Here is a 25,022-nt window from a genome sequence, read left to right as displayed (position 1 = left end):
ATGTATTTATCTAGAGATGCTTACTTTAAAAAAGCTATTCTAAAACAATACTTTGAAAGGTAATATGATAAATTTAAATTGGCATTTAGTATGAATTACAATTCTACTCATAATTGTCATAGTAGAATATTGTACATTGATAGAATATGGAACGAAAATTTTATAAGGCTATTGTCTCCTTTTACCCAGTGACTTTAAGCAGCCAAAAAAATATTAGGTACATTTTGCTTTGAATTTTAGAATTATTAAACTTCGGGATCAAAATATGGTGATTTTGTCATTTATTTGCATAATTATGCATATTTTTCCTTGCCATGAGGACCTAATCTTTTGGTTTTCTTCTTTATTCTTTCTTCCTTGGTATTGATTTGGATATAGTCAGTTTTGCAGAATTGTACTGTAGATTACTAAGAACTTTTTGTTCATCTTCTCTTTCCCTTTAAAATTAAAAAATTAATTTCTAAATTAAAATGTTTTAATTTGTTTGCAGTATCTTTAGTAGAAAAATTCTGAAAGGTGAAACTGACACATGAAAAACACACTGAAATTAATAATACTGTAGAGTTTAAGAGCTAGCAAGGGTTTTAGCGATTATTTAATCCAATTCCATCATTTTGGCCAAAGGAGGCCAAGCACACTATCCATTTACATTCTTGTTACTTAAATTTGGAAAAGCTTTATACAGGAAGATTTATTATTTTGATTTTATCAGTTGTATTAATATTTCAGCAAACATTTTCCTTTACATGTCCTGTTTTCTTACAGATACTTGAACTACAGCAATCACTACCATATCAATGGAAAGAATATACTGTGTGATATCTGTAATATAGACAACATTCCAGGAACAGTTCTCCCTTTCCTCTAAACTGATTACCTCAGATTCAGTTAAATTTGTCAGCAGTGATGTGTTTGTATAGACATTGCGTCAAAACATTGAAAATTCGTGATCTCATTATTGCTATTATAAAATTGTACCTATTCAAACATACCTCCTTGGGGATGGGAAGGGAGGCTCTTAAAACCTTGTAAGCATTTCTCTTATATTAGATTCCTAGGAAGGAATCTTTACCAAACATCATATAGTTAAAGGACTTTTCATAATTATCATATTAATTTATTTTATTTTAATTGGCGATGTCTTTTGGCAAAGTCATTCATGTAAGGATGTGTTGAATTGAGTATATGGTGGTATCTGTTATTCTTCAGTAGCAAACATAACAATTCCAAGATCATATTGAAAGCACAACAAGACTGTGACAGATTTTTTATGGGTTCCAGATTTTTATTTCTATTGGAAATTTGCCTGAAAATTTTGTGGAATCTAAAGACTTAACTATTGCTGAAACTTGGCATCCCATGATCAGTTCCAGTGTACAGTAAATACCAAAATGTATTTCTATGTTCACAGAAGTTATGTTACATTTTCCCAAGATATTATATTATATATGAGAAATTTAATTTTTCAAGATTATAAGACATGAACAATGTATTGTTGTTCAACCTTAAATATTAAAAAGAATCTGTGTCAATTCATTTATAACTGTATTGTGATACTTAATGGAGAAATTCCTAGAACATTTTAATGTTGAAGAGGGGTCTCTTCAAATATCTATTGGGAAATGAAGTTTCTTACCTATGTGATTTTCTTCTGTGGAATGTTGTGACAATAGATTCCTACTTGCATTCCATTTAGTGACATTCTTTAAAGATTTTTTTTCAAACCCATATTTTTCTGAAATGTTTTGTGTAGCAGTTTTCTAACTCTTGTTTCTTTCCTTTCCCACTACACTAGTTAGATCTTTATATGATAAATGTATTAGGGGTATATGTCTCAGGACATAGCTGCCAAGGCCTAAATTGCACCAGTTAAGAGTCAGTAATTATAGAAATACAACATTTTCTAATATATATTATGATTAGATAATATATTAGTTTTCTGTAATCCTATCTTCCCTATCTTCAAAGTTATAAAAATGTTTCAATTCTCCTACATAAAATTTTAGTTAGGAAAAGATTTGTTAGAACACGAAAGTTTGAACTGTAAAAGTAAAAATTTATAAATCAGACTCCATCAAAATTAAACCTTCTGCTCTTTGAAGACATTGTTGAGAAAATGAAAAGAGAAACCACTCACTATCTGGGAGAAAATATTTACAAAACAAATATTAGATAAGTGGCTCATATTCAGAATATTTTAAACCGACAGTACCAAGTGCTGACAAGGATGCGCACAAGCACCAGGAACTTGCATCCGTCACTGGTGGGAAGACAAGATGTCACAGCTACTTGGGAAAACTTTTAGTTTCCTACAAAGTTAAACATACACTTTGTATGACCCAGCAACCCAGGAGAAGTGAAGAAATAACGTCTGCACTAAGTCCTGTATGTGAATGTTATCCGCAACTGTATTCAGAAGTGCTAAAAACTGGAAACAGTCCATATGTTCTTCAGCTAGGGAATGGATAAACAAATTGTGTTATAGCCATAATATAACAATAAAGACATACAACACATAGCAATAAAAAAAAAGAACCAATTACTGATACATACATTAAAATGGGTATCAACCTCAACAGCATTTTACTAAATGAAAATAAATCAGACACAAAACTAAAAGTATTGTGTGATTCTGTTTATTTGGCATTTTGAAATAAAATTAAGTAGATCAATGGTTGTTTATGGATAGAGGGGGACAGATCAACTACTAAGGAGCATTAAGAAGCTTCTTTGGAATGATAGAAATACTCCCTTATCTCCATTGCAATTGTGGTTAAAAGACTTTCAGAACTTCTAGAACTGTAGAACTGAAAGCATGAACTGTACATTTTAATTAAATGTCAAAAAAATCTTACCTGAAAAAGTAGTAATCTTCCCAAAATAGGGTAAAGAAGGTAGGCAATGTGTTTTGAAACATGATGTTAAAAATTTCAAAGGAACCAGGCTTTCTGGCTTATGGTACTTAAAAAAATCAGAAAAAGTTCCTTGAAATGCAAGAATAAAAAGTGTAGATTAGGTAAATTAAAATAACGATACAATAGTTTGGCAGTGATATCAGAGTATATATATATTTCTTGTATTTTAATACTTTTTGAGGAGTGTAATTTTCACGAGTTCAAAAACTTGGACTCTAAACTTCTACTCAGTTTGTATTTTATAAAAGAAAGCAAGCTTATCCTGTATTTAGAAGATATTAACCCAAAATGATTTCTAGTCCTTGATAAACTTAACAGTTTTATTGTTTTTTGTCTTTGTTAGATTATCTCCGTCAAAGTTATGGGCTATCTATGGACTTCAATTCGCCAAATGATTATAATAAACTGGTGCTTTCACTATTATCTGGACTCCCAAATGAAGTGGACTTTGCTATTAATGTATGCACTCTCCTGTCAAATGAAAGCAAACATGTCATGCAACTTGAAAAAGACCCTAAAATCATCACATTATTACTTGCTAATGCCGGGGTGTTTGACGACAGTAAGTTTTAGGCTTAATGTATTATATAATCATTCTCTTAAAGGTGTTTAGATTTTTTTGAAATGTTTTTAAGGAAAACATTAGTTTTTTAGTCAATATAAGGAAAACATTAGTTTATTAGTCAATATAATAGCATTCTTTATTTGCTTTTGTTACATTAAATGTATCATTTAAAATAATGAATGTCTGGATTTTTTTAACCTTATGTATTTGAATAGATTAGATAGTTAACCTCAGAGCTTTTGAAATTAAAATGCTGCATTTTCCTTAGAATAAATGTGGGTTTGTTGATTTGAAATTGTTTGATACAAAATTCTGATAGAGAAAACTAGACCTGTAAGAAATAGTTTTCTGATGTCTATTTCTGCAGCTGTATAGTTAAAGTTTTTAACTAAATAGTTTAGGTCAATGCACTTGAAAATTTGCTGCATAATAATCAAAATAAGGATTATCAAATATTTCATAGTTTTTACTTGTAGGATTTTTTAGTTGTAGGTTTTTATAAATCAAGTTCTTTGTTTTCTGTGAAATTATCTCAAATCTGGATTACTCTTCAGACCAAATTGCATAATTCTGTAATTGGACTTTAAAAAACAGGTTTTGAAATTTTTTCCTGCTCATAGTTTCTCCTTTTAAAATATCTGTCATCTGAATATTATTGATAGAAAGTTTCTTCTTGCTTCTCAATCCTCCTTCTACCCCAACACCATTGTAACTTCTTTTGCCAGAAGTTTATTCTATTAATAGATTAAGGTATTGATCCATTTTGAAATTATTTTATCATATAGGAAATTATACAGAATAGTCTGCAAATATCTTGTAATATTTCATAGGTATATGAGTATTTTTGTTTTTATCTTTAAATAGGAGCATGTTTGCAAATGAGTTTATTTTTCTGTAATTTTCAAGCATACTTTTATTTGGGATTATCTAAATTGGATTCTTTTTCTTGTTTTTGTTTTTGGCCATGTCCCGCAGTTCATGGGGTCTCAGTTCTCCAACCAGGGATTGAACCCAGGCCCTCAACAGTGAGAACAGAGTCCTAACCACTGGACTGCCAGGGAATTCCCTAAGTAGGGTTCCTTAAAATCTGACATGTATTTATTTTATATGAAGACATTTTGAAATTAGACTAAGGTGAAATTAGTTTCTTAAACTTCTGAAACTATTCTTGGTTACATGGAGGAGGAACAAAGATCAGCAATTAATCAGTTTGTATTATAACTGTGAAGATCTAACTTTTGTGGATTTCCACCTCACTTTTATGTTCTTTGCTTCCTAATATTTCATCTTGATCTTTTAAAGACATTTTTCAGCATTTAAAACAGAATGGAGTTTAAAATTGGTTCATTTTGAGAAATCTTAAAATGAAGTTTTTAAAAAGAATAAATATTCTCAGACAGTGATAATTTTGGTGAATTCTTACTGTTTAATCATTGGATAAGGATTTCATTTGTATATATGTGATAAACTGAGTTTGCCAGTTTTAATGTGCTGAAGTGTGACATTCTTTAGCACGTTTATTTATCTCAGACTAAATTGTTATGTAGAGTAACAATCATTAATAATTAATATTAGCAAGTGCTATTTGAGGAATATTTCTTTTATTTCAATAGTCAGAATTTAGAGTTCCAGAGTATATAGGGACTTTATGAAGACCATATACTTTTAAAAGAGTGGTTTTACATTATGAAAATATTAAGGGTATGTATGATTATGTATATATTTCATTAGGCTCTTGAGAGGTTTTGAATTTTTTTAGGCATGGAGTTTTAATTGAGAGAAAATATATATGCCACTTCTTTTGAATGTGTGGGATGTTTACACATGATTTGTGTTTGAAGAAGTATAATAAAAATTCCATGTGACAAAAATTTAATTTTTCCTTCTTATATTTGCATTCGGTGTTCTTTTTCCATGGAGTTTTTCTTTGTAAGGTTTTCTTCAGGACAAACAAAATCTTGTCTTTCTTTAGAAGTGTATGGACTTAATTTTTCTGATTTAGCTGCTATAGATGTATACATTTGATGAAACTCTTCTTTAGGTCACTATAGTTAAATTTATTTATTAAAAACTTCACATCTACCCTTTATATCATGTTCTCATGATTCTAATATCAATATAATGTTAAACTGTTTCCATTCCTCATGCTTTTTTAATATTTTTTTCAATGAAAAGTCTTATTCTTACCTAAGTATTTTACAAATTTTATTTTATGTAGTATGTAAATATTACTTGGCTTCCCTGGTGGCTCAGATGGTAGATAATCTGCCTGTAATAAATGCAGGAGACCCGGTTTCAATCCCTGGGTCGGGAAGATCCCCTGGAGAAGGGAATGGCAACCCACTCCAGTATTCTTGCTTGGAGAATCCCATGGACAGTGGAACCTGGCAGGCTACAGTCCATGGGGGCTCAAAGAGTAGGAGATGACTCGGTGACTGACACACACAATAGTAAGTAAATATTAGGTCTGTAATTAAAGGTGTAAAAAGACTACAAACATTCAGTAAATCTTTTACAACAGAAAATAGATACATGTTATCCTTGTTATTAACACATCCATTAAGAAGGCTTACTTTTATTTTTTTGAAGAATCAAATTCATAAAGCTAGTTTTTCTGTTAACAGTTGCCACTATGTAGTTTTCTTCTTCATTTGAAAACCAGTAGCTTTCATTATAGAATACAGATAATTATAGATCGTTGATGAAAGTACTTACCTGGTTTTTAAAGGGAGATGCCTATTGTGTCACAGTTTAGAAACTTGTATTATATGACGTTACTGTCCAGTCCCATAGCTGACAAAGGGAGTTAGCAACAATAGAGATGAAAAAAAACAGTGTAACATGTATCTGTATACCTCAACCTTTGTTGTGCGAGGCGGGGGGTAGTGTGTTATTAAGAAGAAGCTTTTGAAAATAGATGGTTTAAGTTTCCTCCTAAAGCAACTTTATCAAGAAATATAAATCAGCTATATGACTTAGAATGTTTTCTAAAGATTTATTCCTAAAGAATGCCTTGCCCATTAATATTTCAAATATAAATTATATAATTATCTTTGAAATGAATGAATATTTAAGATTATAAAAGTTTGGGAACCTAGTAGTAATAGCATCAGTTTGACTTTTTAATATTTTTTCTTCTACAAATGATAACTAATGCAGGGTAATTATTATTGTCTAACTGTTATGAAAGCCAGTTGTGTGTTTTTAGATTGTGATAAAAACTTTCTTTAAATTCTGTAATTTGAAAAACTGTATTTCAAGAGAAGTTATCATGACTTTCTATCATTTATTATGAAGCAATTTTTAATGAACAAGGTATCTTAAGGTGTATTTTTACTGTTTGTCCAAACCTACCTATTCAGGAACTAAGTGAAAGAAGTAATTTCATATTACTGAATACGCTATTTATTCTTTTAGCTTTAGGATCCTTTTCTACTGTATTTGGAGAAGAATGGAAGGAGAAGACTGATAGAGATTTTGTTAAGGTAATTCATGTAAATTAAAATATTGAGCCATTGCATTATATGTAGCCAAGGGCCAAAGGTCAGTTAATTTAATATAAGAACTGTGATTAAGCTGAGTAAAATATATTTTAGAATAGCTAATAAACAAATGAAGTTTTCATTTTATCATATATTGATATCTGAGAATGATAAATATGTAACAGAAGCAATAAATCTGAGGATACTCAGACTAAGTAGCAGTTTGGGTAATTTGCTTAAGATTATTTTTCAGTTTACTTACTCATTCTTCAGCTGTGTAATATGCCACTTGATTTTTTTTGTTAAGTTTAATTATAGTGACTGTGTTTTAATTTCTAGAAATTCTCAAATCTGTGTATATACAAACACATACTTGATAGTGCTAATATCTAAGCCTCCTGTGACTCTGATTCTACTAACGCTGGCTCATGGTGAATTATTCCTTTGTGTTTTTTAATGTTGGTTTATCAATTTCAACAGATATATTTATGTAGGATTTTTGTGCAGATTGGCTGTACAAAAGAGAATGTGGGGCAAAGCACAATGAACCACAATTTCTTCCTTTCTCTGTTGCTTTTGCCAGTCACTTGAAATATTGATCAGAATGACTTTATATTAATTTTTTTATTGGAGATTTTTCTGATTACTCTGATAGTAAAAACATAGTCATGGGAATTGTGAAGCAAGCTAGTGGTGAAATACATTATGGATTGTTTTTAGCTCAAAGCTCAAGACAGTCCCTTTTGTCTCCGTTTCTTTGAGGGTATTAAACCTTCAAATTTCTCACCATGATATAGAGCTGCTTTTTTAATTCCCAGCTTTACAAGCTAACCCAAAGTTCTATATTACCCCATCCACTGAAAGTCAACCCTCTTGATTTAAGTTAGGCAGATAATTTCTTTAACTCTAGAAAACTGGTCAGTAATTAGAAAACTGGTCAGTAAACAAGCACAAAAAAAGTATATTAAAGTAACACATGCAGTCACAATGAGGATAGAGGTTGTCAGTATAGTCACTAATCACATGAAATCAAGAAGACACAAATATGTTGAAGATGAACAGATGATCACGTCTGTTATATATTTTCATTGATTTCTGGTATTTATATTTTATTCTACATACTGTAGAATATTGTATTCTTTGGGTTTAATTCTCTTCACTTTTTCTAGTTTCTTGAGCTGGTGCTTGGAGTTACTGATTTTTGTTTCTATTTTTTTCTAATATATATATTTAAAGTCATAAAATTCCATCCAAGCACACTTTAACTTTGTACTTCCAATATTGATAATTTCATATCATTATTATAACTCATTTTAAAATATCTTCTAATGTCCATGTTTTTCTCTTTAAGAAAATGGATTATTTAGACGGAAATTTTCTTAATTTCCAAAAATGTATGAAAAACTTCCTAATTTCCTTTTTTTTACTAATATCTAACTGAATTTCAGTATGTTTAGAGAGACTGTTCTGCTTAGTTTTTAATCTTTGAAATGTTTTCACCCATTACTTTGTAGCTTAGCATTCATCATTGTACTTTGCAGATACAGTTTTACACCTTGAAGGTTTGTGGCAACCCTGTGTTGAATAAGTTTATCAATGCCATTTTTCCAACAGCATGTTCATTTCATGTGTCTGCCCATTTTGATAATTCTCTCATTATTTCAAACTTTTTAATTATTTTTTTTCTTATTGGGTTTGCCAAAAGATTCATTTTGTTTTTTTCTGTAGAGTGGCTCTAGTAATGCTTAGTTGTCTTTAACTTTGTTTGAAACAATTTTGGTAGATTGTATTGTGACAGCTGTCATATTGGCATGCATTAAAGAAAGCTTAACAAAACTGGTGAATTTTTGTATAACCATTTTAATATTGAAGATGGAAGAGAAAACCAACATTTTTGGCATGTGATGCTTTATTACTTCAAGAAAGGTAAAAATGCAACAGAAACACAAAAAAAGATTTGTGCAATGTACTAACTGAACATGTTAGAAGTGGTTCGTGAAGTTTCCTTCTACAGATTTCTCACTGGGCGATGTTCCTTAGTTGGGTAGACCATTTGAAGTTGATAGCGATCAAATCAAGACATTAATTGAGAACAGTCAGTGCTATACCATGCGGGAAATAGCCGACATACTCAAAAGATCTAAATCAAGCATTGAAAGTCATTTGCACCAGCTTGGTTGTTTTCATTAGTTAAGTGAATAAAATCTTCTTGGCAATATTTCTGGATGCGATTTTCTGCTTAAATATAATGAAAACATTCCATTTTTAAAGCACGTTGTCACAGGTGATGAAAAGTGAATATGGCAAAATAATGTGGAACAGAAGAGAATGTGGGGCAAAGCAAAATGAACCACCACCAACTATATGAAAGACTGGTCTTCATCAAGAGAAGGTTATGTTGTGTATATGCTGGGATTGGAAGGGAGACCTCTATTATCAGCTCCTTTTGGAAAACCAAACTATTGATTCTAACAAGTACTACTCAATTAGACCAACGGAAAGCAGCACTTCACAAAAATTGTCCAGATTAGTCAACAGAAAACACAAAATCTTCCATCTGGATAATGCAAGAACATGTGTTTCTTTGATAACCAGGCAAAAACTGTTATAGCTTGGCTAGGACATTAATTCATCTGCCATATTCATCAGACATTGCACCTTTGGATTTCCATTTATTTCCGTCTTTACAGATTCCCTTAATGGAAAAAATTTCTCCAGTGGAAAAGTTTCCTCAAAGACTGTAAAAGGCACCTGGAACAGTTCTTTGCTCAAAAAAGATAAAAAGTTTTGAGAAGATGCAATTATGCAATTACCTGAAAAGTGACAGAATTTAGTAGAACAAAATGGTAAATATGTTGTTCAATAAAGTTCATGGTAAAAATGAAAAATGTGTCTTTTATTTTTACTTAAAAACTGAAGGGACTTTTTGGCTAATCCATTATTATAGTAGTTTTGGTCATGTATGATCTTTGATTTTGCTACTATGACTTACTGAAGGTTCAGATGATGGTTAGCCTTTTGTTTTTTAGCATTATTTCCTAATCAAAGGAGATCCAACCCGTCCATTCTAAAGGAAATCAGTCCTGAATATTCTTTGGAAGGACTGATGCTGAAGCTGAAACTCCAATACTTTGGCCACCTAATGCGAAGAACTGACTCATTGTAAAAGACCCTGATGCTGGGAAAGATTGAAGGCGGGAGGAGAAGGGGTCGAGAGGATAAGATGGTTGAATGGCATCACTGACTCAGTGGACCTGAGTTTGGGTAAACTCCGGGAGCTGGTGATGGACAGGGAGGCCTGGCGTGCTGCAGTCCATGGGGTTGCAAAGAGTTGGACACAACTGAGTGACTGAACTGACTGACTGCCACTTTTTTTGAGCATAATGCTATTGTACACTTAATAGACTATAGTAAAGTATAAACATAAATATAGGCACTGGGAAACCAAAATGTTTGTTTGGGTTGACTCACTTTTTTATGATATTTAGTTTATCGTGGTGGTCTGAAACTGAACCTGCAATATCTCCAATGTATGACCTGTATTCTGAAGTTGTTAGGTGTAAGTGTCTACATAAGTCACTCAAGCCAATACAGTTAATCATTAAAAAAAATTTTTTTTTATTGGAGTATAGTTGATTTACAGTGTTATGTTAGTTTTAGGTGTATAGTTGAGCGAATCATTTTTACATATACATGTATCCATTCTTTTTTACATTCTTTTCTCATATAGGTTATTACAGAATATTGAGTAGAATTCCCTGTGCTATTCAGTAGGTCCTTATTAATTATATATTTTATCAAAATACATAAAAATAATAGTGTGTATACATTAATCCCAGTCAACTAATTTATCCCCTTCACCCTGCTTGTAACGTTGGTAACCATAAGTTTGTTGTCTATATTTGTGACTGTGTTTTGTAAATATGTTCATCTGCACCATTTTTTTTTAAGATACCACATATAAGCAATACCATATGATATGTCTTTGTCTTACGTCACTTAGTATGATAATCTATAGGTCCAGCTATGTTGCTGCAAATGACATTTCATTCTTTTTTATGGCGGAGTAATATTCCTGTGTGTGTGTATACCATCTATTTATGCATCCTTTGTTGACGGACATTTAGGTTGCTTCCATGTCTTTGTTATTGTAAATGCTGCTCCAGTGAGCATTGGGGTACATGTATCTTTTTGAATTATGGCAACAGCATCTGATATTTATATTTCCAGGGCAATACTGGCTGTTTCATCTGTTTATTTCTTCATTTATGAAGATAAATATGTTAAAAGCACCCAGTTTGATTGTGGAATATTCTTAAAGAGATAACAGTACCAGACCACCTTACCTGTCTACTGAAAAGCCTGTGTGCAGGTCAAGAAGCAGTAGTTAGAACCGGACTTGGAACAATTGACTGGTTCAAATCAAAACTGTTGAACTAGTAGGACAAGGTTCATGGATGTATGAATCTTGGGAGTGGAGTATGACAAGGTTCTATATCGTCATCCTGCTTACTTAACTTATATGCAGAGTACATCATGTGAAATGCCAGGTTGAGTGAATTACAAGCTGGAATCAAGATTGCTGGGGGAAGTAACAACATCAGATATACAGATGATACCACTCTAATGGCAGAAAGTAAAGAGAAACTAAAGAGCTTCTTGATGAAGATGAAAGAGGAGGGTGAAAAAGCTGGCTTAAAATTCAACATTCAAAAAATGAAGATCGTGGGATCCAGTCCCATCACTTCATGGCAAATAGAAGGGGAAGAAACTGGAAGCAGTGTCAGATTTTATTTTCTTGGGTTCCAAAATCACTGCAGATGGTGACTGCAGCCGTGAAATTAAAAAATGCTTGCTTCTTGGAAGAAAAGCTATGACAAACCTACCTACTATATTAAAAAGCAAAGACATTACTTTGCTTACTGAGAAAGGTGCATATAGTCAAGGCCATGGTTTTTTCAGTAGTCATGTGCAGATGTGAGAGTTGGACCATAAAGAAGGCTGAGTGCCACAAAATTGATGCTTTCAAATTGTGGTGCTGGGGAAGATTCTTGAGAGTCCTGTGGACAGCAAGATCATACCAGTCAATCCTAAAGGAAATAAATTCTGATTATTCATTGGAAGGTCTGATGTTGAAACTGAAGCTCCAGTACTTTGGCCACTTGATGTGAAGAGCCTATTCATTGGAAAAGACCCTGATACTGGGAAAACTGACGGCAAAAGGAGAAGAGGGTGGAAGAGGGTGAGATGGTTAGTTAGCATCACTGACTTAATGGACATGAGTTTGAGCAACTCCAGGAGATGGTGAAGAACAGTGAGGCCTGACATGCTGCAGTCCATGGTGTTGCAGAGAGTCAAACATGACCTAGCAACTGAACAACAACCTCTTTGATTCTGGCAACACAATCATGATATTTGTATTTCCACACCAATACTGACTGTTTCACCTGTTTATTTCTTTATTCATGAAGAGAAATGTGTTTAAAAGCACATGTTTTGATTGAGGATGTATTTCTTTATCTTTATAGTTCTATAAAGATAGTATTTTAATATTTTGAGAATACATTATTTAGTGCACACTAGTTAATTGAACATATTATAAAGTCTCCTTTTTACAGTTAAGTCTCCTTTTTCCTTTTTTCTCCCTTTCTTTTTTGGTCTGATGTTGTTGTTGTTGTTCAGTCTCAAGTCATATCTTACTATCTGCAGCTCCATGAAGTGCAGCACGCCTGGGTTCCCTGTCTTTCACTATCTCCCTGAGTTTGCTCAGACTCATGTCCGTTGAGTCAGTGATGCCATCCAACCATCTTATCCTCTGTCACCCCTTTATCCTCTTGCTCTCAATCTTTCCCAGCATCAGAATCTTTTCCAGTGAATTGGCTGTTTGCATCAGGTGGCCAAAATATTGGAGCTTCAGCTTTAGCATCAGATATTAATACAACTGTGTGTGTGTGTGTGTATCAATTTCCTTTTGGTTGATATTTATATGTTCTTACTTTATATTCAGCCTTTTTTATCTTTATATTTTAGATCAGTTTTTTTGGTAAATAACATATATTTGGGCTTTTTTTTTTTTTTTTTTTGCTTCCCTGGTGGCTGAGACAGTAAAGAATCTGCCTTCAATATAGGAGACCTGGGTTTGATCCCTGGGTCGGGAAGATCCCCTGGTGAAGGGAATAGCTACCCACTCTAGTATTCTTGCCTAGAGAATTCCATGGACAGAGGAGGCCTGGCGGGCTACAGTCCATGTGGGTCACAAAGAGTTGGATACAACTGAGTAACTGACACTTTCACTGGACCTTTTACCTCTTAGTTGGAAAAACTTTGATTTTAAAATTAGTGTACTTATTCCATCTACTTTAAGTATAATTTTGATACATAATTATGTTTAAATTTACCATATTCTGAATAGGTTTCTAAATGTCTTGCCTGTTTGGTTTTCTTTTCTGTACTTCACCTTTCTTACTTTTTTTAAATTGATTGGACTGAGTATTGTTTATTTTTCACTATTGTGCCCACATAGATTTTATATATACTTATTCTGTTTTCTTATTGATCATATTAGCAATATTTTAATCCTTACTAATTTTAGTGACTAATAGTAACAATTTAATAAATTAGTACTTACCTCATTATTTATATACAACTTTTGTTGGGCAATGATGCTTTTTCAGGTTTCTTAAATAGAATCTTAGACCATTGATTTTAGATTTTTTATCTTGTATCAATATATAAAGCTGTCAATTACCTCTATAAACAACTTTAAATATTTTCCCACAATTTTTATGTTGTCATTATCATTTAGTTCATTGTATTTATTTCCCTTGTGATTTCTTCTTTGACTCATGAGTTATATAGAAATGTTTTATTTCTGTTTTCAAACTACCTTTTATTGTTATCATTTACTGTCATTATTATTACTGCTTTTTAATTGCATTCCATTTTGTCAGAGAACATCCCATATGATTTCATTCTTTTTTAATCAAGACTTGTTTTATAGTTCAGCCTACATTCTTTCATTTATAGTTCAGAACATTCTTTCTGGTGAATGTTTTATGCACACTTGAAAAGAATGTTTTTTGGATGTAATATTTGTTGATAACAATTAAGTAAAGAGTGTTGACAGTGTTGTTCAATATTTCTGTATCATTGATGTTTTTCTATATAACTGTTCTATGATTTCTTGAGAGTTGAGTGTTGAAATCATCAACTATTTGTACGCCCTGTCAGTGTTTGTATCTCCTATCGGTTCTGTCAGTTTTTGCTTCATGTATTTTGAACTCCAATTTTTAGTGGCATGTACATTTAGGAATATTATTTTTGCTTGGGTTTATTTAACTTTTTTTTTCTTTTTCATGAAATTTGGAATGCTTTTGGCAATTATTTGTTCAATTTTTTTTATTTCCCCTCCTGCCTTTTAGGAACTGTTCTACAAGCCACTGTGGCTCTGTTCCTTGATTTAAGGCCTTTTCGTTTTCTGTGTATGGATAGTTTCTATTGTTATTTTTTTTTCTGTTTTCTAATTAAGCCCATCTAATCATATTTTTTTATTTCAGATATTGTTTTTCAGCGACATTCCATTTGACTTTTTTATATTGTCCCACATTTCCCTTAATTATGTTCAAATTTTCCTTTAAGTTGTTGAGCATATTTAATGATAGTTGTTTGAAAGTTTTTATCTCCTAGTTTTATTATTTTGGGGGGCTCAGAGGTTAAAGTGTCTACCTACAATGTGGGAGACCTGGTGGCAACCCACTCCAGTATTCTTGCCTGGAGAATCCCATGGACGGAGGAGCCTGGTGGGCTACAGTCCATGGGGTTGCAAAGAGTTGCGCATGGCTGAGGGACTTAACTTTCCTTATTATTTCTGGGTCTTTTTTTTGTTAAAACACATTTGCCTTAGTTACGTGTCATGTTTCCTACTTCCTTTGTGTGTGTGCTCAGTTGTTCAGTCATGTCCGACTCTTTGTAACCCCATTGACTGTAGCCTACCAGGCTCCTCTGTCCATGGAATTTTCTAGGCAAGAATACAGGGTTTCCATTTTCTACCCTAGCTGATCTTTCCAACAAAGGGACAAACCTGCATCTCACGTTTCCTACACTGGCATGCAGATTCTTTACCACACAACACCTGGGAAGCCCATACTTCCTTTGTACATATTGTCATTTTTCAATTAGATATAGATATTGAAATACTGCATTGTTTAGTGTCTAGTTTTTGGTGTCTTTGACGAATGTTGAACATTGTTCTGGTATACTTTTAATTAATATATGGGTATTTGTTATGACAAATTCAGGACTTGCTCAATTGTTAAGTCATGTCTGACTCTTTGTGACCCCCTGAACTGCAGCATAACTGGCTGCTCTGTCTTTCACTGTCTCCCAGAATTTGCTCAAACTCATGTCCACTGAGTCAGTGATGCTATCTAACCATCACAGCACTAGTTTTATCTTTATTCTTAAAGGGTGGACTTATTTGGAGCTCAATTAGCTGGGTATATGGGTGGGTGTGTCTGTGTATACACGCATATGTATGTATATGGGGGAGCCGAGCGGGAGAGAATTTATCTTCTCAGTTTAGTAATTGCTATGATCTTTTGGGTTTATTATCTCCGTTCCTTTATGTAGAAAGAGTGTCTATGTAAATGTGTGGGGCAGTCATTAGGCTCACCTCGTTTGCCTATCATATTTCAGTGATTACAGTTTTACATTGCTTTCTTGTCCAGTTTCTTTTAAACACACTTGTTTTATACATATTGGTTTATGATGGGATGACTACTGCAGTACCGTTATGACCTGAACAAAATTTTCTTCCAAGCATTTTTCATAGATTTTAATTTTATGTTTATTTTTACCCATAAGACTTTTTAAAGTATTTTATTTATTCAGCGTTTATTTTTATTCAAATCACGTCTTACCTTTTCATGCATTTTTTCCCCCAGTGTGGGTTTGCAGATGACATTTTTCTGTTTTCATTTGTCAGAAAATGTCTTTATTTCAGCTTTTATGTTGAAGAGCAGTTTCACTGTGTAAAGTTTCTGTAATACTTTGCCACATGTTTACGTACGTGACTTTGAAAATATCCCAGTCTTCTGGCTTCCATGATTTCTTTTACAAAGTTTCCTGTAATTTTAGTTGTCTTTAGTTGTCACTTTAGTTGTCTTTAGTTGTCTTTTTCAAGGTTATCTGTTCCTTTTCCCTCATTTGCATTTAAGATTTTTCCTTCATCTTTGCTTTTCATGAATTTTTTTATGATGCTTCTCCACATTTTATCTTTCCTTAGAGTTTTGAGTGTTTCTTAAGTCTGTGGCTTGGCATCTTTCAATTGATTTAGAAAATTTCTTGGCCCTGTCTTTTCAAATACTGTTTTTCCCATTCTTCCTATTTTTCCACAGGAACTTCAATTAATTCTGTGTTAGAACTTTTCACTGTATATTTCTTGAATGATTTTATTCTGTTCATCCTTTTTGTCTTTTCATGCTTCTAACTTGATATTTTATCCTGCCATCTTTTCCAGTCACTAATTCTTATTTGAGTTGAATCTAATCATTCATTAAATATGTCCATTCAATTCTTGTTTTCAGTTCTAGAATTTCTGTTTATCTATTTCTTAAAGTTTCTGCTTATATGCCAAACTTCAGTCTTATCTTTTATTTCTTTTTTTTCCATGGTCATTTAAAATTCCTGTCTGATATCTTTATTATTTGAGTTTCCTGTGGCCCTTTTTTCTTGGTTATTGAACATTGTCTTCTTCCTTTATATGCTTATTTCTTTTTTATTGTTACCAAACATTTTTTTTATCTTGAGTTTTTTTGCATTAAGTCATTTTGTTTGTGGACTTTTTCTCAGGTTATGAATTCCTCAAACTGAAATAGTTATTTTGAAATACACATCAGAATATTTAGGAATAAGTAGTGAACTAATAGCCCATGTGCTTCTTTATTAGTACAGAAGTAATAAGATAATAGAGCTAAATGGCATATAAAAGTTAAAACTAAAATTCATTTTGTATAGATTTATCAATATAAAGGTGTTTGTTTCTTAGCCTGAAAAAGATTAAGCAGTGGATTTTGACTTATTCCCTCTCTCATAAGGATCAAAAAATAATTTGTAGAAATGGAGTACTGAAACACAACCTAAATATCTGGGTTACAAATCTGTAAACACAAATGCTCCACTACTTGCTTTTTTATATTCTTCTAGATGTAGATTTACTCAGTAGCTAGCCAGTTATGTCTTAGGAGCCTGTAAATAGAAATACTGTTTCTGTGTGCAGTTTATTAATGGAATTAATGACTCATAATTTTTGAGTACTAATGAGCATAAATACCATTTCTAGATATTTTCCATAGCTATGAAGTGATCTGTGGTTCACATTGATGGCAGTGTCAGAAGAATTTCTATTACCATTGTGGTTTGTTTTCTAACATTCAGAGTTGAAGAAAATGCTGAGGAAATGCCAAGTTTTAGTTAGAGGTTAATGAACTTAAAGATGCCATTCTTTATAGAGATGGGCTAATTTCTTTCACAGACCTTTTAGGATCTCTGGGCCCCCAGCCAAAATGATATCTTTGAACTATAGAAATTCAAGTATTTGTGTCGAAGAGCTAAGTATATATAATATAATGATATCTACATGAACTGAAAATAGCAGAACTGTTGTGACTATTTTTAAACTAATAGAGTAGTTATTTCAAATTGTCAGAATTAAGTTTAATAATTTCTCATTACAGTTTTGGAAAGACATTGTTGATGATAATGAAGTACGTGACCTCATATCTGACAGAAACAAGTCTCATGGTAAGTCAATGAGGAAGTATTTTTAAATAAATTTGAAATATCAATAATAATAAGTACAATATCAATTTAAGTAAACTATGTTTTCTTTTGTTGTAGAAGGTACATCAGGAGAATGGATTTGGGAATCTTTATTTCATCCACCTCGAAAGCTGGGCATTAATGATATTGAAGGACAACGGGTACTTCAGATTGCAGTGATTTTGCGAAATCTTTCCTTTGAGGAGGGCAATGTTAAGCTCTTGGCAGCTAATCGTACCTGTCTCCGTTTCCTATTACTTTCTGCACATAGTCATTTTATATCTCTAAGGCAGTTAGGCCTTGACACATTAGGAAATATTGCAGCTGAGGTAAGCATGTGACAGAACCTTAAAACAATTTTTATAGTTGGCAGAATATTTACTTTAAAACTTCAGGATGTGGGATTATTATATTTGCTATAATTATAGAATATTAAATGCTTACATATAGTTTTTGCCTAAAGTGGTATTACACAGTTGTGTGGAGAAAAATATTTGAAATGATGCTCCAGATTTATTGATAGCTATTTTCACAGTCATTACATTTTTAAAATTATACAATGTTCTATTCATTTTTATTCAATTTGAAATATGCATTTGGATATAAATTGGATGAAGCCTCTCTCAACAGTAGTGTCCTTTCTTTTTTTTCAGCTTTTATTGGATCCTGTTGATTTCAAAACTACTCACCTGATGTTTCATACTGTTACAAAATGCCTAATGTCAAGGGATAGATTTTTAAAGATGAGGGGTAAGGGCTCACTTAAGTTCTCACTGTCAAAAGTACATAAGCTTTGTATCATGTTTTAAAAGACAAATACATGTTTATGTGTGTATGCTTTTCAGGCATGGAAATTTTGGGAAATCTTTGCAAAGCAGAAGATAATGGTGTTTTGATTTGTGAATATGTTGATCAGGACTCATACAGAGAGATCATTTGTCATCTCACTTTACCTGATGTGCTGCTCGTAATCTCAACACTTGAGGTGCTATATATGCTCACAGAAATGGGAGATGTAGCTTGCACAAAAATTGCAAAAGTAGAAAAGAGCATAGGTAAGACTAAACCAAAAAAGAAAAATTAATTTTCTTTATTGAGGAAAAATACTTAATGTGCTGTAAAAGAAATCACAGTTGATATTTGGGGTTTACTTTTTATTTTGAGGAATCATTACCCTTTCAGACACACTTGTGTTATTCTTTCTGCCTGTTTTAGATAATAAAAAACTTCTATCATAGAGAGACCAGGGTGCATGTGGCTATCAGTTCTTTATTTTTTCTCTTTATTTCTGTAACTATATATTGAGTTTGAAATCAACAAGATGTCTGTGTCTTGCTCTCCAGGAAGCAGGACCATCTGTTTCAAGTGGTCAATGCTAGTAGTGGTACTGTTAATGAACTCACCTTCTTAGTGAGTTGTCAGTTTTAAATACACTTAATAAAACATGTCACATTAATATTTTCATCAGTGATTCAAATTATTTATTTCTTTGATATAAATACTAAACTCAGAATTAATAAAGATTTGGCTTGAAAAGTATTGAGAAATAAAGATGTAGTTTCCATATCAGTGGTTCCTAAATCTGGCTACACATCAAAATCACTTGGGAATGTTTTTAAAAATGAAGATAATCTAACATCTACCCCATAGCTTCCAAATCAGTTTTCAGAGATTGAGCCTAAAAATCTAAAATTAAAGATCCACAGATAATTCTGATGTATAGTGGTTCATAAACTGGCATTTGAGAAGCAGCGTTTTATATAGCATCTATTTTTCAGTGATGTCATTGTTTTACAAAATTATTGAGTAACAACTGTTGGTTTTTAATTTGTTTTAGACATGTTAGTGTGTCTGGTTTCTATGGATATTCAGATGTTTGGCCCAGATGCACTGGCTGCAGTGAAACTCGTCGAACATCCAAGTTCCAGTCATCAAGTTTTATCTGAAATTAGACCACAAGCTATAGAGCAAGTCCAAACGCAGACCCATGTAGCATCTGCCCCAGGTTAGTATCTTTGTATGATCTTTTTCAGTGTGGTTATTGGTATATAAGATTTAATCCTAAGGATAAATTTAAATTGGCTTCCTATGTGGCACTAGTGGTAAAGAAGCTGCCTGCCAATGCAGGAGACGAAAGAGACGTGCGTTCGATCCCTGGGTTGGGAAGATCCCTTGGAGGAGGGCATGGCAACCCACTCTAGTAATCTTGCCTGGAGAATCCCATGGACAGAGGAACCTGACAGGCTATGATCCATAGGGTCGCAAAGAGTCAAACACAGCTGAAGTGACTTAGCACACAGCACATAAATTTAATATGCAGTACAGGGAACTGATGTTTGACGAGAGTTGGCCAAATGAGAATTGAGTATGTACATTAATTTCTTACATATTATACATTCCAGGAGCAGCAGGATCAAGGTGAGCACAGAAGAGGAATAGTATAATAAATAAATGAAGTTGAAAAGGATTTAGAGTAGTGTGAGGGATTAAATATTATTCACAGCTGTTGAGAGCATTAAGTGCCCTAATGGGTTTGTGATTTTTGTCATTAGAAATTGATAGACCAGGAATAAGTTAATCATATATTACCTTATAGTTCTCTCGGGTGGTTATCAGAATACAGAAGCATAATACCTCTATTATTTTTAAATCTTGTAACAAACCCTTCAGAATCAGCGCTTATGATCAGACGTGTGTGTGTGTTGTTGAGTTGCTAAGTTGTGTCTAACTCTTTGCAAGAATACTGGAGTGGGTTTTTGCCGTTTCCTTCTCCAGAGGCTCTTCCTGAGCCAGGGATCAAGCCCAGGTCTTCTAAATGGGCAGGTGAATTCTTTGCCACTGAGCCACCTGGGAAGCCTGTGTGCATGTATCCAAATGCTATTGCATGCACCCTTCCTAGGATTCCTTTGGGTTAATTGTATTTAATTCAAATATTTTTAACTAGATTTCAAACCTGTCCTTCAGTTCTTAGACTGCTTTCTCCTGGCTCATTATGAGTTATTATTTTATATTTTAGCACTCAGCCTTTTTGCACTCCACTTTCATTTGTCCTAACAAAAACAATCCATCTTTCACCTCACCTTCTTTCTCACCATGGCAACCCACTCTGGTACTCTTGCCTGGAAAATCCCATGGACAGCCTGGTTGGCTACAGTCCATGGGGTCACAAAAAGTCGGGCAGGACTGAGCGACTTCACTTTCACTTTTTTTCACTTTCTTTCTCACCATTCCCAAGATAATTCTCTTTCCCCCTTTTTTTTAATGAAGAATGCTCATTTTCTCAGTTGATCTTAACACTTTATATTACTCTGGGAGCTGTGTGGCATGAATTTCCACTTCTTACCCCTTCTCTCACAAACTTACTAGCATTTAAATTCATTCTCCTTCTTTCCTTTGTCTCAAGAAGAGATGTTAACTATTTGTAGTCTGAATACCAGTCTTTCCCAACTCCTCTTTTCTGTATCTTAAACTTTTCTTTCTTTAGTTGCTTCTTCAGCCTAGAAATACATTCATATCATGTTCAACCTCTCCCACTATCAAAACAAAAACCTCATTATCCTTAATCTTAAACTACTACATTCATTTAATCACCAAATTCTGTTGAGTCTTCCTAAATAATTTTTTGATTGCCCATACTGATAACTCAGTTTGGACCCTCCTCATCTCTCTCCAGCTATTTTGTTCTCTCATTTAATCATGGTCCCTGTCTCTCTTCCTCTCTTCTACTGTAACCCATATTATCAAAATTATATACTCTATGCAAAGTATGTAATATGTATCACCTATTTATTTCCATTATGCCCCTCTGCCATATAATGGAGTTGTATCATATGTGCATTTAACTTAATAGAAGGCATGAAATAAATAGGTAATTCTGACTGCTGATTTTACTGAGTTTTCACCCATAGGCAATAGATATTAAAGAGCTGATATGTATTGGAGAATCGATGATAAAGATGTTAATAGTTTCTCAACCTTGAAAAGGAAATGAAACAGTTCCTACTGCTAGTTAAGTGGGTAGTGGGCGTATGTTTTTTATCCTCAAAGGAGAAACTTTTAAATTAATTTAAAATATTAAGTTAATGAGGGCCATAGGGAAACTGTTCAACAGAGTAAAACCAATAAATTATCAGTGATATGCTGAACTATAATAGGTCATTTGAAAAATATTCAGAGGTAATTTTCATGAAAACTCCTTTTGCCTTATTGCTGACCTGTGACCTTAACAAGTGAACCCACCGCCCAGTCTAAGAGTTGATCCTCATTGGCAAATGAATAAAATTAAATATTGACAGTTTCTTGTGTATGTAGTGCCATTGATAGAAGTTTGCATAGGCCTCTAGGAACCTAAAAGAGTTCATTTTTATGCTGGTGAGCACTTTATTACTTGCTCATCATGAATGACAACTCTGAATTGTTTGATTAGTTACCACTTATAGCTTGGCTTTCCTCCCCATCATTTGTTTAATACTGTTTTCTAATGGAATGATTATCTTTAAACTTTAAGCTCACTTTCTCTCATCTATCTGCAAATACTGTGTTTTTGTGATGTGTTAAATTGATACTTACTTTTTATATCCTGTGGAATCTTGATACGTAACATTATCCATTTAAAAAATAACACGTATTCTTAATATTAGAAATTTTATACTGTCCCTCTTTCTCCTTGAACTCAGATCCATCACCCTGTCAATATTTACATAGACATTTTAATTTTAAGGTTTTTCAATTTTGTTATATTATAAAGCCCTAAGTGTTAAAAATTTATTTTATTGTTACAAGGTTTAATAATAAACAGTCCATAAAACAATAGTAAATATATTACAAACTTTTATAAATAATTAAAAGAAGCAATTATTGGAAGTGCATCTCTTAATGAGATGGACAAGACTTTTTCCCCTAGTTTTCTGGAAAGTATTACTCTAGTGTATCTCGGAGTATTTTTTTTGTTGCTAGAATTACAATTAGTTTCAGCATTAATTTTATCTGTTTTTCCTTTTTATATATTTAAGTTCACATCATTAAATATAGTTTATATCAATAAATAGTTGAGAGTAGAACTTAAAATTATTATTTTTCAGAATTATCTAAAAATTATTAAAATTATATTTAATGATCTTCTGAAAATTTGAGTTCTGCTTTGTTTTGTTGAAATCAAAGAATTAATAATACTTGATTTGTAAAATTATTTATTGCCCGGTTAGTATAGATATTTATTTTTAAGTTTATTGAAAACTTATCAAAAAATATTAATAAGATATGAGTGTAAATTAAAGTTGCTGCTCCTTCAGTTAGTTGCACCTTGTTTAACTTAATCTGTTCAGGTCGTGTTAGCACAGTGGTTCTGCAACTTTATGGTGCATCAGTCACCCAGTGGGCTTTCATGCTGATTGCTTGGCTCCATACCCTGAGTTTCTGATTCAGGTGAATGGGAGAATTTTCATTTCTAACAAGTTCCCATGAGATACAGATGCTTCAGGTCAGGGCACGATTACTTTGAGAACCACTGAGTTAGGAAAATTTTAGTAGTCTTCATTTCATGACCACAGCGTTTTTTGATAAAATGCTTTTTGTCATGTGCATGAATACATTTTTGCCAGTCTTGGCGCTGGAGATTTACCTCATTCAATTATGGAAAATGTCTGCCACATAACCCAACTGATAAAGTTAGTCTTTATTAATCAAGAGTATCTTGTCTCAATTTCTGTTATTAAGAAAAAAATCCAACTTTATTTTTCAGTCCAAGAAAATATGTTGATTTATGTTCCCATGAAATCTTCCTTATTTCAGAATTCTAAGATAGTTAAACTTGCCCTGAGTGTGTCATGTGAATGAAATAAGATGCCACTACCTTCAGTATTTCTTTAAATATTCTGTGTGCTTTACTTACTCAAGATTCTAACTTAAAAAGTAATACACTCTTTGGTACTAGTTGAGAGATGGAGGTGGAAAGGACATTAAGCAGAAATTGTCATCACTTTATATTAATAATATATCCAAATTTAGAACACACCAAAGGACCAGAATATCCAATTTTTAAGGCTGTAATGTACATTGCCCTTAACTATAATATGTAAAACACTGGGATAGACCTGAATCCTTACCCTAATACCTTGGTTTAGACACGTTTTGTGGATACTAATGTTTCTACTTCTCATTGGTGTCCCAGAGGTATTTATACAATCATCATCATAGCTAACATTTATGTAGCGCTTTCTGTGTGCCAGGCATTGTTTTAAGTTACTTACATATTAACTCCTTTTAATCCTCATAACCATCAATAAGGTCAGTGTACTGTTACTTTGCCCCATTTTATAGCCAGAGGGGTTAAGTAGCTTGCCCGTGGTTACATAGCTAGTGAGTGATGGAACTCTATAGCCAGCTTTCTGGCTCCAGGGTCTTGAATTTAACCATATCTTACAATGTAGTTAAGACTTTGTTCCAAAATGGTTCAAGAGCAGTCATCAAAGAGGAGGTCTTGCTTTCATGCACAGCAGTTTTATGAGGGAATATATACAAAACTTTGAAAATCTGGAAATGATTCCATCTAAAGTATAAGTGCCTTTGTATTCTTTGGAATGTCTTCAGGTATCCTGAAGACCAGGATTCTCAGTTTGTAGCCACTTTCATAGTAATTATTTATTTCTAGTTTATACTTTTAATTGTGGCTATATTATTTTTCCTTATGCATTGTTTATAAAGTTTCTCATAATTTCAACACAGTTTGTAATGTTTCCTGCAATTGTTTATTAATTGATTCAGATTTCAGTCAGAGTAGGGTATATTCTTACAGTATAATCGATCAAGAAAAGGGAAATTTCTACATGGAGTTAGGCCTTAGAAAGGTATTTTCTGTAACTGTCATCAAGTTAGGAGAAGAAAAAAGATCGGCTGGGGTTGCACAAGAAAAATACCTTTGATTCTAATTATGATGTTCTGTTAAGAAGCATAATATCACAGTATGTCCTCTGAAATGTGACAGACCTGAATTCAAAGTCAGCACTCCTAAAAGAAGGCTTTCCAGCTATACTCAGCTCTGCTGTCTCCATCCTGTGTTCTTTGTTCATCTCTGAGCTTTAGTTTTTCATTTGCAAAATGGGGGCAATTAAATTTAGAACTATATATGAGATTAAAACAAATCATGTAAATGTAAATGGTTTAATAGAGAGTAAGTATTTAAAAGTGGCTGGCTACTGTTAGCTGTATCCCAGTGGAAGCCTGGAGTCTTACCAGACAAAGGTC

General features: G+C 32.9%; 1 protein-coding gene across 1 annotated transcript in view; it reads left to right on the top strand.

Moving 5' to 3' along the window:
- ARID2 (AT-rich interaction domain 2) overlaps positions 1-25,022 on the top strand; it is a 179,316-nt gene that overhangs the window by 98,509 nt on the left and 55,785 nt on the right. The window contains exons 5-11 of the mRNA XM_061129468.1: positions 3,259-3,477; positions 6,898-6,965; positions 17,696-17,762; positions 17,859-18,109; positions 18,434-18,530; positions 18,626-18,835; positions 19,618-19,785. Of these exons, the coding sequence (XP_060985451.1) occupies positions 3,259-3,477; positions 6,898-6,965; positions 17,696-17,762; positions 17,859-18,109; positions 18,434-18,530; positions 18,626-18,835; positions 19,618-19,785 (1,080 nt within the window). The remainder of the gene's footprint in view (positions 1-3,258; positions 3,478-6,897; positions 6,966-17,695; positions 17,763-17,858; positions 18,110-18,433; positions 18,531-18,625; positions 18,836-19,617; positions 19,786-25,022) is intronic.

This window comes from Dama dama, chromosome 3 (assembly GCF_033118175.1).
Source record: "Dama dama isolate Ldn47 chromosome 3, ASM3311817v1, whole genome shotgun sequence".
Classification (NCBI taxonomy): domain Eukaryota; kingdom Metazoa; phylum Chordata; class Mammalia; order Artiodactyla; family Cervidae; genus Dama; species Dama dama.
The sequence above is the reverse complement of the archived record's forward strand: the minus strand, read 5'-3'. Positions and strand labels throughout refer to the sequence as shown.